This window comes from Ailuropoda melanoleuca, chromosome 7 (genome assembly GCF_002007445.2).
Source record: "Ailuropoda melanoleuca isolate Jingjing chromosome 7, ASM200744v2, whole genome shotgun sequence".
NCBI classification, from domain to species: Eukaryota; Metazoa; Chordata; class Mammalia; order Carnivora; family Ursidae; genus Ailuropoda; species Ailuropoda melanoleuca.
The window spans coordinates 47522200-47537872 of record NC_048224.1 but is presented as its reverse complement, the minus strand read 5'-3'; the positions used below and the strand labels follow the sequence as shown (position 1 = coordinate 47537872).

The window sequence follows — 15673 nt, the reverse complement described above, 5'->3', positions numbered from 1 at the left end:
CAATCTTCCACTAACCGCACGGTCTCAGCAATCAGCTGTGGTGGTGTTTAGACCAGGGACTCCTTGCTGGCAGGGTGAGGTCTGAGACACCTGGCCCACGCCTGGCAAACAGTAGGTGCTTGGGGTATGTTCGCTGTAAAACTTAACTGAGGCAAAAGGATCCCATCCACCAAGACTGTGGTCAAAACCTCACAGAGGAAGGGCCTCAGGGAAGCGGGAGGCGATGCGTGAGCTAGAGGTACCCGGGGAGGAGCATGGGAAGGGCCTGACACACCCACCCAACCCCCCACGCACCTGCTTCTGGCCTGTGCCATCGTCATCCATGCTGTGCTGGGCCGCCATGGCAGTGGACGTGTGCAGGGTGGCAGCATCGAAGGGCACGCGCTCCACATTGGCGATGTGGCTGGAGAGGTAGGTCAAGCCTGGGCCATCTGTCTGGTCTGGGTCCCTCCAGTTCTTGAAGAATTGCTTGAACAGCGGGGTCTCGCCACCCTCGGGAAGGACGGAGACCTGGACAGGAGAGGGAAGAGCAGGATGGGGCTGGGCTCAGGTCCCCCTGAAGACAGGGGCCGCCCCGCAGAGGACTGGGGAGACTCAGACACCCAGTCCACACAGAGGGGGGGACACCCACCCCATCCCAACCCCGCCCCACTCCAACTGGACCCGTCCTCAGTGTGCTGCGTGACTCCAAGACTCACCTGGGTCTGCCTGGGGTAGTCCATCTTGGAGATGAAGTCGGAGGCCGTTTTGAGGGCAGCCTTCCTCTCCTCTGTGTTGGCCTGCTTGCCTGTCAGCAGATGGGGGATGAGGCACCCGGGGTCAGTGCTATGTCCTAACATCCAGTGGTCCAGGGGAAGCAGCAGCCGAGCCTCCCTCCCTTTTCTTCTGAGGCTACGGACAGCCAAGACCAGAGATGCCCGCTCCTAGAGCCCCTGCGGGTCCAGCTGGGGGTCCTAACTGACGCCGGTACCCACAGCCGCCGTTGTGGTCCACTTACTGAGCAAGTACTCTGTGCTCAGAACTGTACATAGCTGATTTCACTTAATCCACACAGTGACCCTTTGTGAGAAAGATCGTTAACTTGCATTGACATATAAGAAAACCAGGGTCTTAGAGAGGTGAAGTGACTTGACCAAGGCCATACAGCAAGGGGGAAAGCTGTGACTCAGACTCTGAAGCCCACACACCACACCCTCAGGCCCCCTTCTCGCCCCTAGGCCACCTATCTGCAGTGGGGGCCTTCTCCCACTCCCCAGTCTGAAGTTCGCCCCAACCCTGAGAGCTTCCCCATGTCTGCACAGCTCCTGGCCAGCAGCTGCCAGACTGCAGTCCCCAGCCTTCTCACTGCCGAGGCTGAGGGGCCCAGATGATAACAACAATAATGGCCACAAGTGCTCTATTTCTCTCTCCCTCTCTGTCCTTCTCTCTTCATCTACTGCCTCTCTCCCCTTTCTGCCCTCCTCCCCTGGACTAATGGTAGAACATCCAAGCAGGATGCCAATGGGCCCTCTCAGAAGCATCTGGGCCAACGTTTTCCAAGAGCCTCTCATAATCAATCCCACAGGACATTCCCCACAGATCCCAGGGACCCCTAGCACAGCGGTTCCCTAATAGAAACCAGATCACTTTCATGAAAAGCCCCAACATACATTAGCAAGTTAAAGGCTCTTAAAAGTCCTGCAGTGAACAAGCCTGTTAACAGTGTTGCCCATAAGCTTACTTGACCACAGAAGTATACACTTTCTTTTTTTTTTTTTTTTAACATGATGCCAATTAGCCTCTGAGAGAACTGGTGTTATAACACGCTTGGGAAATACTGGTTTTAGCCAAATGGGAAATCTGAGGCCCCGAGAGGGTAAGTCAAGTACCCAAGATCACCAGGCGAGTCAATTGCAAAGCCAGGGCTTCAGAACGAGACTCAATTTCTATTCAGGAGCCTGCCATGCCCCAGGCACCTGCAACACACACTCTACCCTCCCAGGGCCACAGGAGCTCCCACCAAGGGCCTGCGTCCTGGTTAGAAACCCTTCCCCTGTCCCCAGTACCTTTCCAGACAAAGATTTTCCCATCTCTGCCATGGTCCAGGATGAAGCAGTCCTCGGACCTCAAGGCCCCCTGGGCGAAGGGGTTCTCATCAGCAACGAGGGAGACCGACATGGTGCCCGCGCCATTGGAGACCTGAGGGGATGAAGGACAGGAGGCCCAGAATGTGAGTGACCTCTATCTACCACTTCGGCCTGCCCAGGCAGCACCCCCAAGGTGACACGTGGGTTGGCCCACATCCCAGCTGCCACCCAAACAACACGGGACAGTAACACCCGGACCCACATTCCCAAGCTCTGAGGCACGCTCAGGTTTTCTTTCCCCTTCTCTGTTTTGTCGAAACCACATCTGTGATCCACACACACGTGTCACGTGGAGACTGCACACAGAGAGGGAGGGGGGATGAGACGCAGGTGGCATAGGAGAAAATTGGCCAAGGAGACAGTCAATCTCAGTTAAAAAAAAAAAAAAAAGTAGAAAAATATAAATGCAGATGCAGTGTGGTACCCTGGATTGGAATCAGGAATGAGAAACTGGGGAAAGCAGAAACAAACCACTGTCAATTTCTTAGTGTGGACAAATGTCTCTGGTTATGGTAAGATAATAAGGAAAAGCTGGATGAAGGGTATTTGGGAGCTCTCTGTCCTATCTTTGCAATTTTTCTGCAAACCTTAAAATTATTCCAAAACAAAAAGCCTTCATGAAATTAAAATGAAAGTAGACCATGCTAGTTGAAATTCAAAATACTGATAATCCCCAGTGTTGACAAGGTTCGGGGTAATCTGGGAGCACTTCCAGAATGCAGTTTAATAACGTATCAGAACTTGAAGTAACAAACATTCTACGCTTACTGAGAACTTGCTACGCACCGGGCACTTTTCTGAGCAATTCTTATAACTTAATGACTTATGTCATTACAGAACCCCTTTAATCCTTGCAGCAACCCTAGGATAGTTCTACTGGTATCCCCATTTTATTCACAAGGAAACCAGGGCACAGAGAGGTTTATGTAACTGCACAGCTAGAAAGCCAGACTTGGGATTCAAAGCCAGGCAACCTGACTCCAGAACCGGTATTTTCAATCGCTGACTTCTTATTCAGGCTTTGACCCAAAAATCCACGTCTGGGAACTTGCTCTAAGGCCAGACTCAGCATAAGCGCACAGAGAGGGAGTGTTTGCAATCAGAAAAGGTGGAAACATCCTAAAGCCCATCAATGTCTGCTGAGATTCTTACATTCATAAAATAGAATACAACAGAGCTACTACAAAGGGCCTCTAGTCCTCTGTTGTAGAAGGGTATTCCTGGCCACGCTGAGAGGGAAAAAGGAGGTCACAGAAAAGCATGAATAATTTGGATCCATTTATATCAAACAGAGATGGAAAAGTGTGTAATTAGATACAGAAAGATGTAATCTGGGCCTTCTTTCACTAACATGATAGCCGTGTAGCCATGGTAACCCTTAAAAAGGATGCGGGAGAGGCTGATTTTTTACAAATTGAGTCGTTACTCTTGTAATTAAAACATTTTAAAAATAGTACTTGCTAATCTTAAACTAGTGAAATTACATTGACTCTAATTTTCTTTTTACGTTCTGGACTATTGCTTACTATTTTCTTCAATGAATATACATTTCTTTATAATCAGAATGAAAATCAATGTGGTTTTTCTTTGGAGGTGATGGAAATCTGCACCCCATTTTGTTGTAATTGTACCACAAATAGGCCAAGGGCTTGATGCGAGTATCATGGTCTAGGCCAGACTTTCACCCAGAGCTCGGCCATGAGGCCAGAGTTCCTCAGCTCAAGCTCAGCCTGAGTTTTAAAAATCACAAGACATAAATTATAAAGTAACTACACACACACACACACACACACACACACGCGTCCATTTCTGTAGTATTTCCCCAAGTATTTTCCTAAACTATTTTCCCATCAGTTTTCTCTGTGGACTCCTAGAAATCCTGCAAAGTTGGTCTCACTGTCCTACTCTCCACTTTCCAGATGAGGAAACTGAGACCTAGAGAAAGACTGTGCCACCCAAGACCGCACAGATAAGCGTGACATGCATGTGTCTACAGTTGATCGATTTCTCTTACCCCTGGTGCAGGAAGGCTAAGGAAGTAGATGGATGTCCACTGGAGACACATGGAAGCCGAGCCCCCTGCCCAAGGGTGCTCTGCTCCGGGTCCCATGGCAGTGGGAGCCCGGGAAGACCAAGCCCCCCGCTTCCCTGTCCCGACCCCACACCCCGGGAACAGAATAGCCGAGGCTCACCTTGTAGAGCTTGGCCAGCTTGCGGTTGGCCGCGTCCTCCTTGGCTGTGTCCTCCGTGCCTTCAGGCAGAGCCGGCTTAGAGCCCAGCACCTGCAGGAGACGACAGGGGGAAGAAAGCGTGGCTATGACTGCAGGGAGGGGCCTGGGCTCTTCAGAGATCTCCCACCCCAGGCAGGGAAGGACCCCCAGGGGCATCCACCACGACCCTCCACTAAGGGCAGGACCCCCTCCAGAGACGTCCTGCATCTCTTCACATGCCTCCTGCGTGTGGATCTCAACAAGAGCCGCCTGTAAGTCCTTCCCTCCCTGCTGCCCTGTCCCCGGGAGCTCTGTGACAACACCCCACTCCTTCACCTCCAGGCCAGTCCTTCAGATAGTCATGCTCCCATTTCCTTCTAGGCTTTCTCAGAATGATAAACACCTTCCACCACACGCCCTTAAGTGATCCCACTTAACGCTCACACCCACAAGGTGCCGAGGATCACTCTCATTTTACAGAGGAGGAACCTGAAGTCCAGAGAGCTCAAGTAACTTGTACACATGGCTCTGAGGTAGCTAAGTCAGAATGTGAACCCAGATCCCTGCGATTTCACAGCCGATTTTCACTCCTCCGTTCTGGGCTACTCCTGACTCAACAGCCCCAGCTACTGCCCCCTCCAAGCTATGGTTGGCATCCAGGTTCTCCCCACAATAACCTTCTGCTCTTCCTAAAAACTGGAACTCAACGTCTCCAGACAAGTAGGAGCCAAAGGGCATAGAGCAGAGCTGTCTCCTCCTTTTCCTGGTGAAATCTGCCTCTATGGATATGTCCTCAAAGCACAATGCCTGGCAGTGCCATCCTGCAGTTGCCTAAATGGGCCGTAAATCACTAGGAATGATCAGAAGAGGAAAGAAGGGACTGGGTCAGTTGTCTCTTCCTGATCTGGCTCCGGTACCAGGATTGCTCTCAGAAGATGCCACAACCCTCCTCCTCAGCTCCTTGGGGTGGATCTGGCCCTCCTGGCTGGAGGGTGTGGCTCACAACCCCAGTGGGCACCAGGCCCTGGGATTCCAACCCCACCTCCCAGGGGAGTCTGGGAATTGATCGGGAAGTTGCTCTTCCCCACTCGCTGAGGAGTTCCAGTTTAGTGGAAAAACAACTTCGCTTCACGATTGCCTAACCGATGTAGGGACAAAGTGAGCATCCCAGACCTGCGCTCGGCCCCACCCTGCACCCCCGGGACGTGGCCCTGGGTACCTGGAGCATCGCCTCAGTCTCGGCGCCCTCCTCCAACACGTGCACTCGGGCCCGGCCACTCCGCTCATTGTCGCGGATGCCCTTGGACACCTGTGTGGCCTTCAGCCTCTCAAATCGGTTGCTGTTGGAGCCACACCACTGGTAGATGTCCTGTAAGACAAGGACCCTGTGTCAGGCAGTGCCCCAGCCTTTGAATCAGCCCCACCCAATGACACAGTGAGGAGGGGACTCCGGGGCACGTGCAAGTCCACCTTGTTCTCAGCCTGCCCACATGAGGCTGACGGGGCACGCACAACGGGCTGATCCTTGTGTGCCATGGTGTGAGTGCATGGCTGGGAATGCGTCTTCTCACAGGTACCACCACACATATAATGTGCATAAAAACATCTGCTCGCTGCTGCGAGTGGAAACTGGCACAACCATTTTGGAAAACCATTTGGCTGTAGCTACTAGAGCTCCGTGTACTGCTGTCCTGTGAGCCAGCAGCACCTCTCTCAGAGGCACGCTCCACAGAAGTGCATTTGCATGTGCCCGGAAGACCTATGCGAGAACATTCAGCGGAGCGCGCCTGGAATCGCCTCGTACCAGAAACTCTTCCAAGTGCCCATAAGCAATAAAAGCATAAATAAATAGGGGCACATCAGCCTGGTTCAGTGAGACATAGCAAGGAGAATGAACAATCAATAACTAAATGCTATGTGGATAGAACCCAGAAACAGATCAAAAGTCATCAGACAGAAGAAAGAACGATTCCATGTGCCTAAAGTTCAGAAACGGGTGGAACCCTGCTATGCTGCTCAGAGTTCAGGATGATGGTTACCCAAGGGCTTGCCGTCAAGCCCTGGATGAGGGCTGGACGAGGACAGGAGAGGACTTCTGTGAGCTCATGACGTTCTGTTTCTTAATCCGGGTGTTGGTTACACCAGTGTGTTCACGCTGAGAAATCCACTGAGCTGCACACTCAGGATTCACACACTCTTTTGTGTACCTATTATACTTTAATAAAAAGCTGACGCTAAGTATATTTGTCTATGTTTGCATGGACATTATGCCATGTACCTAGATGAGGTGGCGGTGGAATGTCTGGCCATGTCCATTTGCAGGAATGAGTACACCTGGATGTCAGGAATATGTACAAAGCATTACACATCTGTAAGCTGGGCTGGGGTCAGTGCATCCCCCCCCCCACATTGCCACGTATAAGTGTGGATGTCCTTGAGCAGCACGCCCAGGTCTACGTGTGTACGCATTCATCATGCTATGCATGTCCGTGTCACGGTGTTTGCATATGCCTGCATTTGTGAGTAGGTATATGTAAAAACGTACATGAGATGTGCATACAAACACAAGATGTTGGGGAATCGATACATCAGCTGAAGTCCGAGAGCACTGTGCACAAGGTCTGGGCACCTGAGTGTGACAGGCTTGAGTTTGCACACATGGGAGTCTATGCATGCTGGGCACCTCTGTCCCCCAGTCTCTGCAGGTGTTTCCGACTCGTGCACAGAACACGTGCGGTCCCTGGGGCTTGCCTGCCCACGTCTTTGCGTGTGTTCACACAGGTGTGTCCACCTCCCCCAGAGGCAGGACCAGCCAGGCCAGAAGCATCTCAGGGACCCCTGGGAAAGGGCAGGGCAGGAACTCACGTTGCCCAGGTCCAAGATGAAGCAGTCACCATTGTTGAAGCTCTCCCAGGACACGGGCACCTCAGTGGCACGGACCACACGCCGCCCTTTGACCTGGAAGAGTCTCTGCACCACCACTTCATTGGGTACCACGTGCTTGAATCCTGATGCCACGCCTCCTTTCTGTTGGGTCAAGGAGACAGTGTGAGTCCAGGACAAAGGGTCCAGGGAAGCAGATATGGGAGGACGGGAGAGGGGCGAATTGAAGGAAATTCTGGCCTGTGGACCAGCGGCCTTCCAGCAGATCCCCTGGTCAGATTCTACCTGCTGCCACCCCTTTGAATCTCATACTCCACTAACAAAGACCCCTGGGGCCACTTGCCTGAATCGAAAAGCTAGACATTCCTTTCTCAAAACCCACTAAGCCCAGAAATGTGGCCTCCCCATCTAAGCCCCTCTCTGCCACCTGACTTTGCAGAGCAAAGCCAAGTCTGATTTGAGGCACAGACTCCATGAGGGCAAGGGGACCAAGGGAAAGAGTTTAAATTGGGCTCTTATTATGCCTACACACAGTAAGCAACACAAAATTGTTGGGGAAATGACAATGCCCACTGTGCTGGGCATTTTGCATGCATCATCTGTGAGGGAGGTATCCTTATCCCCATCTTACAGATGAGGAAAGGGGAGTCCAGAAATGAAGGGACTTACCCAAGAGCTCACAGCTAGTCAATGGTGGAGCTAGGATTCAAACCCAGGTGTGACTGAATCTATAAGGCCACATTCTTCCCCCAACATCAGGTTTTCTTAGAGCAAAGGGAACTAGGGTCACCCAGGATGAAAGGCAGAAACAAGCCACTGCTCAGAGCAAAGTCGTTCAAGTAGAATGGTTTCTCCTGTTGCGAGTGAAGCGCCCCCTGGTGTCCCTTCTTGGTACCAGCATGAGGCCCTTCAAGAGCATCCCCTTGGGCTGAGCAGGGCTGCCCAAGGTGTTCAAAGAGCATGTCCTTCCACCCTGCTTCAAGGACCCTCTCTCACTGGGGGGCAGGTGAGGAAGGGCAACTGAGGGAGAAGATGCAAAGCCCTGTGCTCACCTGGTAATGACCGCAGAAGCTGCCACTTTGTGAGCCCATGCCTGGGAGCTGGGGCACCTGGTTTACAGACATACAACTGGGTCCTCACAACAAGCCCCGAAGGGAGGGACTTTCATTACCCCACTTCACAGACTACAAAACTGAGGTACAAAGAGGTTACACCCTGATCCCAGGGTCCCAGCTAGTCGGTGGCAGTGCTAGGTTTTACTCCCAAGTTTGCCCTTCCAGGGACACAGCCTTGCCTGTCTACCAGCCCAGGAACTCCTGAGCATCCATAGACAGCCCTGACCCAAGCACTTCGTTCTAAAAAGACAGTGGATCTGAAAACTTTCTCTAAAAGGTGCTGGAACAACACACCAACCATTTCCACAGATTCCTCAGAGACGAGAAAATGGGGACATGGAGGAAGAGGAAAGCCCTTTTTTATATGTTTCTGAACAATTTCACTTATTTAAGCATGACTTTTGTTATTTAAAAATAGAAACATTTTTTTAAAAAGGAAAAGGGTTGTTTTATGCCATTAATCTCGGTTTTGATAAATTCTCCGTATGTGAATTTATAAAGTAAAAAGATGCCTGATATTTCATGACTGTGGACATGAATCTCCTGATTTATTAACTTACCAATCTAGGAAATTAGAGTTGGAAACACGGACAGAAAGATAAAAGCAAGCTCTTGGAAGACATTAGTGGATCTGCAAGTACAGGGGGTGGAAATTTTCACTGTCATCTTTAGAAGAGGTTGTTGCTTTCTATGGTCTAATCATTAGGTGGGCAGAAATTGGCATCACATTATATGAACAAAATTCAATAAGATGGTCTTAAAAGTCACTTTCCAAAATAAAGTGATGAGATATATATATATATATATATATATATATATATATATAATATAGATAGTTCCCCTATCTACACATGAATATACATAGCTATATGTTCATAGAGAAACATTATCCATTTGGGGGGGGGTGTGTGTATATATGTGTTATATATATATTGATATATATATAATTTATATATATATGTATTTGTAACGTTGAATTTGGTGTATATCTCTAGAAGTAGAACCATGGAGAACTTTTACTTTCTAAAACCTTTATTTCTATAATGTTTGACACTTTACAAAAAGCTTGTATTGTAGTCAGAGAAAGAAAAAAAAGCTATAAAGATTTACATTTTTTAAAATGTTAAACTGTTTATAAAACAAAGAAAAATGTATTGACTGGGGCTGGTCCACTCCACCCCCTGAACTCTGGGTTCTTTATCTAAGAAATGGGAGGGGGCTGGAAAGGGCTCAGTGGGGCTAGGGGCTTCTCTGACTCAGCCCAGCCCAGATTCTATTTGAACAAAGGGTTTCAAATAACCCAGCCACAAGGGGTCTCTAGGGTTCTGTCTGAGAGGTGGGGGAAGAAGGGGAAGAGGAGGAGGAGAGATTGAGATTGACAGAGTCTGGAAAGTGCAGTACTTTTCAGGATTGGGGGGTTGCAGAACAAGAGGGGCCAGGCCCTACAACAGCCCCTTTCTAGTGGCTCCTGTCCCCTCGCTGCCCCTTCTCCCACCCCGAGGACAGAATCGGTTCCGAGGAACAGGCTTTCACAGGAACCAGTCTTGCGTAACAAGCTCTGCTCCTTGGGGATCTATAATTGATGAGGGCACCAGGCCAAGAACTTTAGGCCTGCCAAGTGCGGGGGCAGCTGGAGGACTTGCAGAAGGTGGAAAACAGGACCAGCTTTGGACCTCCCATTTCCACCAGGAGGAGCCTAGGCCTTTCAAGGACTGAAGTCCCAAATCCAGTCCCAAATGCTCCCTGGAGCATTCCTCAGAGTATGGTCCAAGAACATCCCGGAAAAAGCACCAGAGACTAGAGGAGGCTTGCTGCCCATGCAGATTCCTAGGCCCCATCTGCACTAAGATCAGAGACCAGGGAGGCTTGAAACATCCACTGTGAGCCAGCTCTGTGCGAGGCCCTTCACACTGAATCCCAGCTCCATCATTTACCAGCTGTGTCAGCTGCTAACCTTGTCCAGAAATGAAGTTGCTGTGTCTACACAGCAGCAACAATCAACAGGCACTGTTGTTCCGGGGGCTCAAAAAATATGTGAGAGCACACAGCCAGAGGCACCTGACTGGTCCAAGGCCTCACAGCAGTTAGCGGGGGTAGCCTTGGGTCCTGAACCTCGATCTCCCTGACTCCTCACCATGTGCTCTTTCCACTTCCTGCTCTAAGAACTGCAAAAAGGCCCGGTCCTTCTCCAGCTCTGAGGCCTGGGTCCCAACCTTCTCACCTCTCCTCCTTAGTACACCGAGGCTTCAAAAAGGAAGAAGATGGAGCTGGACAGCTCAGCAGGAGAAGCTGTGGGCATGGATAAAGTGGCAGACGGGAGGCACTAGGTAGGCTCCAGGGCATCCAGCCCAGCTCCACCCTGCCCAGGCCTCAGTCCCCGATCCCAGAACACACCCTACCCTTTGCTATCTCAGTCTCAGAGCGCTTTCCCATGATCCAATCCCCTTTGTGTCACCTGAGCAGACCCCTGTTCAGACCCCCAAATACCACCCTGTTGGCACAGAGGACCCTAAGGCCCAGAGAGGGACAATGACTTCTCTAAGGTCACACAGCACATCAACAACACAGATGGGGGTTCTTCACCCCTATACGAGAACCCTGCTCATGAGAGGCAGGTTGGTGTAGTGGAAAGAACGCCGGGAGTCAGGAGATCTTGGTTCTAGTCCCGGCTCTGGGACTCACTTGCTGTGTGACCCTGTGCCAATTGCTTAACCTCTCTCTGCCTCAGTTTCCCTCCCTAACATCAAATTAGATTTTTGGACTCTGACATTAAGGTCCATCTGGCTATCAAAGCTTGTGATCCCCTCCCTATCCTGACCAAAAAGAACCAAAGCTTTGTAAACCTACAGCTTTCTCTGAGCCCTTCCAGGGTGCCAAGCCCTGGGCAAGGCATTTCCCAGCTACCCTTCATCAAATCCTCTCTCCAGTCCTGAAGGGCAGGTACAACAGGCTCTCATGTAACCAGAGAGGAAAGGGAGGCTCTCAGAGAGGCCAAGTGGCTGGCTTGTCCCACAGCATATTAGGGCAGAGCCTCTCAGGGCTCCTCGCTTGGCTTTGCTCAGCCCCACCTGGCTTAGGGTTGCAGGGGAAGGGCTCAGAAGGTGTTGGCTCAGATTCCTCAGAGTTCACGTTCAAGGGGGATTCTAAGGAACCTAATGAGGAATGTGGTCAAGGGTGCCCTTTCAAATACTTAACATAGGGCCTTCTGTTGGCAGGCCCTAAGCACTAACGGGTGCAGGAACAGGACTGCTGGGGAAGTGACGGGGTGGGTTCCCACCCCTCGCTGCTGGGGCTAGGAAGACAATCCTGTGAAGCCATGAATTTTCTTCTCTCCTTTTTAAGATAAGAAATCAGAAGCTCAGAGAGGGAGTGTGATTTATCCAAGGTCACACAGTTAGGAAGGGCCAGGATTCAAACCCAGGGCTAGCCAGCTCCAAAAGCCGAGCTGTGACCCATCTGCCCCATCACCCCACAAGGCTGAGAGATGGGTGGGCCTGAGCGAGCTCTGCCATTGGTGCATCTGTCCCTGACGCCTGGGACCCACCTTGTACTTGAGGCCAGACTTGAAGTAGCCCAGGAAGGTGGCCGACTCGAAGCCCTGGACCTCACGGTGCTGCACGGCCCGGCCGTTCAGGTAGTCATCCAGCTGCACGGTGAAGATGGCCGCTGCCCCGCTCTCGTCCTGGCTGCACTCATTGCCTAGGGAGCATCAGAGCAGCGTGAGCCTGGCTTCCCGAAAGTGGTCCCAGCCTCCCATGGAAGAGGAGCCCAGAACCCCCAGGGCTGCCCTGGTCTGGCTATAGAAGCTGGGCAAGCCCTGCCTTCTGTGGGCCTCAGTTGATCATCTGTATAATGGGGCAATGGGAGCTAGACTTCATGGTCTCTAAGAGTCCTCTCAGCCCTGACCCGTCCCCCCACACTCACCTCTCACTCATTGCCCCGCACTCACTCTCAGACCTCTAGACATGAAGTCAGGCCTAGGAGCAGTGGCTCAATTCACAGATTCGGAAAAGGAAGGTGCAGAGAGGGGGCAGAATTTACGAAGTCACACAGCACAGCAGGGACTCCGGGCTCCCGACTCTGAAGGGCAAGCTGGGGTGTGACTGGAACTGAGCCAGGAAGTGTGGAGGGGGCTCAGGGGCCCCATGTCAGCCCAGCTCTGAGATGGTAACCTGTCTCACCCTCAAACACTCCTGTGGGGTCATGTGGCGTCATCACGATGTCCCCTTTACAGAGGCACTGAGTGGCCTACCAGAGGGCAGAGCCGGGGTCTGAACTGGGACAGGCTGGCTCTAGAGTCTTGGGACACCATCAGCCAAGGGGCTGGCACATATCTGACACTCAACAGTCACTTAGTTCCCTGGGCGCTTCCTGGGGACCATGCCTCCAGGGGCCGTGCTTTACAGGGGAGGGGGCGGCCTCACCGAGCCAGTAGTGGAGGTCATACTGCAGGTTCCCATTCCTCAACTGCACTGTCTTCAGGATGACGTAGGCATCGCCCGTGAAGAAGTCTCCATAGAGGTTGGGGGGCACAGGCACCAGGTCAAACTTCTCCACGCGCCAGATCTGCAGGCCGGGCTCCTTCCCCGCCTTGAGGAACTCGGGGTGTTCCACCACCATACTGCTGGGCTGGAAGAGACGGGCGGAGCCTGAGTGGGGGCAGGAGCCTTGGTGAGGAGAGACCCCAGGGCATGAGGGAGGGTGGTTTCCAGCCCCAAGAGCATCTCACTTGAGCCTCTGACTCTCCCTGCCCCTGAGGCGAGTCTACCCCTGTCTCTGTGAGTGAGCAAACAGGGCAGAGTTTAGGCTCCAAACCCTGTCCTTGACCAGAGTCTGTCTCACCTACTCAGCTCAACGGTGATGAAGGGACAGAAGGTCCTACCTTCCTTCTCTCTCCCCTTCTTAGTGCCAATTGGATGGGGCAGCTGAGGCACGGAGAGGTGAAGTGATTCTGCCAAGGAGCCCCAGCTAGGAAGCGGGATAGCAGGAATTGCTCGCAAGCTCCAAGAGCAGAAGCTCTGGAGCCATAGGGAGACCCCCTCAGATGGCAAAGGTAAAAGTGGGGGTCCCCAGGGGTTCAGCATGTTCCCTCCCAGCATCCTCAGCAGCTCTTAGAACTAGAAGGGTCCTCAGAGAGCTCATTATCCAACCCCATTCTGCAGATAGGGAAATTGAGGCCCAAATAGGGGAGGAGACTGGCCTAAGGTCACACAGCCTGTTTGCTTTTGCTCTTTGGAAGATTTCCCATGTTCCATCCGTGTCCCCATCACACTCCCAAGAAGGGCCTAGATGACTGAGCCCAAGTGGCCTCCTGTGCTGTCTGCCTCCTCCCTCCTGCCCCCCCACCAACATCCACCCCCAATTCCATTTCTCGGAAAAGGTGGAGAGGACGCAGCCAGGGTCTGTAGGAGCCTGTTGGAGATGAGGTGGTCAAGGGTGGGGGAAAGGCCGTCAGACATGCACAGGGGCTGGAGATGGGGCAGAGCAGGATGGTCAGCCTGGAGCCGGAGGGAAGAAGTCAGCAGGCACAGGTCACCTCAGGCCGGAGGACGATCTAAGGGAAACCAGATGGGGAGAACTCAGGCAGAAGGGTGGAGAAACACAAAAGGAAAACAGGAGAGAGAACGAGAAACCAGACAGGGCAGACATATCAGGGAAGGGAGAATAAATAACAGTAATGAGGATAAGCAGACAGAGGTGAGATCATACAAGAAAGACGGGGAAATACTGGAAAGGTAAAAGAGAAATCAGACAAGACAGAAGAATCTGAAATGAAAGAAAAAAAATCAGAAGAGGGGTCGGAGGACAGGACACATTCCTGTAACTAAGACTCTCAGTTGACTGGAGCGGGAGAGCTCTGGTTGGCCTGAGAAGGCACGATAAGTGACCACCGAGCATGCTTCCATGGGGGAGGACCCCCGTCCGTGGGCCTGACGAATTTATAATTGTAAACTGTGCAGTGGTCCCTGACTCTGCTATTCCTAATCTCCTGCTCCCCACCTCAGCCCACCCATGACTGACCCCAGCGCTGGGCCAACGCTGAGGTGGGAATCTGAGACCCGAGGCTTTATAAATACCAAAGACCTAGCTGAGGCCCTTATCTCCGCTACTGGCCACTGCATGTAGTTTTGTCCGTTTCTATGGGAAGGCAACTCAGTACATTCTCTGCTAGTTATTCACAGAATGTCAGAGCCGGGAGGAATCTTAGAGAGAGACTCTCGTGTCCCACACTGGTGGGGAAGGGAGGCGACTCATCCGTGGTCACTCTGCCATCCGTCCGGTAGCAGAGCAGGGACCCTGGCTTCTCATTCCACACTGTATGCCGCCTCCCTCACGCAGCACCCTCAGAATCAGCAGTCACCGTCAAAGGCTCAACCCTCAGGCCCTTCAAGATCCTAAAGTGTCTTCTGAAACATCAGAGATTAAATGTTGTTCAAGACCATAAAAAAAAGAAGAAGGAGAATCAGAATCAGAAGAGGGGAAAGAAATCAGGCAGAGGGAAAAGGAGAAATCAGGAGGTGGAGATGGGTAAGAAATCAAAAGGCAGAGGCTAGGGAACAAGAAATCCGGCCAAGGTGAGGTTAGCCTCTAGGGAGGGAAACAGCCAGGCGCCCTGAGGCCCCACCCCCAATCCACGGGAGCCCCGGAAGCAGCAAGAGATACTTACAAAGCAACAGAACAGTTTTTCCATTCTAGACCTGAATTACTCCCCTTTTCCTAGCGCTGTATCTGCAAGAACTTACAATAGAGAGTTACTCCGGGAGCCCCCGGGCCCCCCGGGCACTCACCCGCGCCTGGGGCACCCGCCCCTGGGCCGCTCGTGCCCGGGCCGCCCCCCGCGAGGCGGTGGCCGCGAGAGCCGGCGGCGACAGCGCGCACAGCGCCAGGACCAGCGCGCAGCGCAGCGCGGGCGCAGAGCGGTGCGGAGCCATGGCAGCGACGGCGGCAGAAGACCCCAGTCCGCAGCCTCGATCTCCGGGTCACCGACCCTATATAGCCGCCGGCCCTTCCCACTCAAGGTGGGGACCGCCCCTAAGGGAGGGCGCGGGCCGGGGAGGGGCGGGGATCTGGCCTGGAGGTTGGAGACGTCGGGGATCCAAGCCGGACCGACCCGACTGGGCGTGGCTGCCCCTTCACCCCTGCTCCGGGGGCGAGACCGAGCAAAGGGCCTGACATAAAGCAGGCGTCAACGCAATGCACACTAGAGGGATGCGTGCAGGTAGGAAAGGCAGAAAGCCCCGCTCAGCCTCCTCGGTGCCCCACGCGAGCCCCCTCCCCTCTCTGCACCTAACAACTCCAGCAAAAACATAAAAAACAGTTTTCGAAGGCTTTCCACACA

The 15673-nt window shown here is 52.6% G+C and overlaps 1 protein-coding gene across 3 annotated transcripts in view; it reads right to left on the bottom strand.

The window, feature by feature from the left end:
• Nucleotides 1-15673, bottom strand: part of GSN (gelsolin) — a 41762-nt gene that overhangs the window by 10260 nt on the left and 15829 nt on the right. Inside the window, exons 2-10 of one of the 3 annotated variants that reach the window (XM_034664440.1) lie at nt 15002-15072; nt 12759-12963; nt 11879-12033; nt 7202-7363; nt 5556-5705; nt 4319-4408; nt 2046-2178; nt 699-787; nt 295-510 (exon numbers count right to left, since the gene is read on the bottom strand). In XM_034664440.1, coding sequence (XP_034520331.1) covers nt 295-510; nt 699-787; nt 2046-2178; nt 4319-4408; nt 5556-5705; nt 7202-7363; nt 11879-12033; nt 12759-12963; nt 15002-15025 — 1224 coding nt within the window. In that variant the 5' untranslated portion in view covers nt 15026-15072. Of the gene's footprint in view, nt 1-294; nt 511-698; nt 788-2045; nt 2179-4318; nt 4409-5555; nt 5706-7201; nt 7364-11878; nt 12034-12758; nt 12964-15001; nt 15073-15122; nt 15340-15673 lie in introns of those variants that run through there. The other 2 variants (XM_034664439.1, XM_011220669.3) reach the window with 2 other exon arrangements.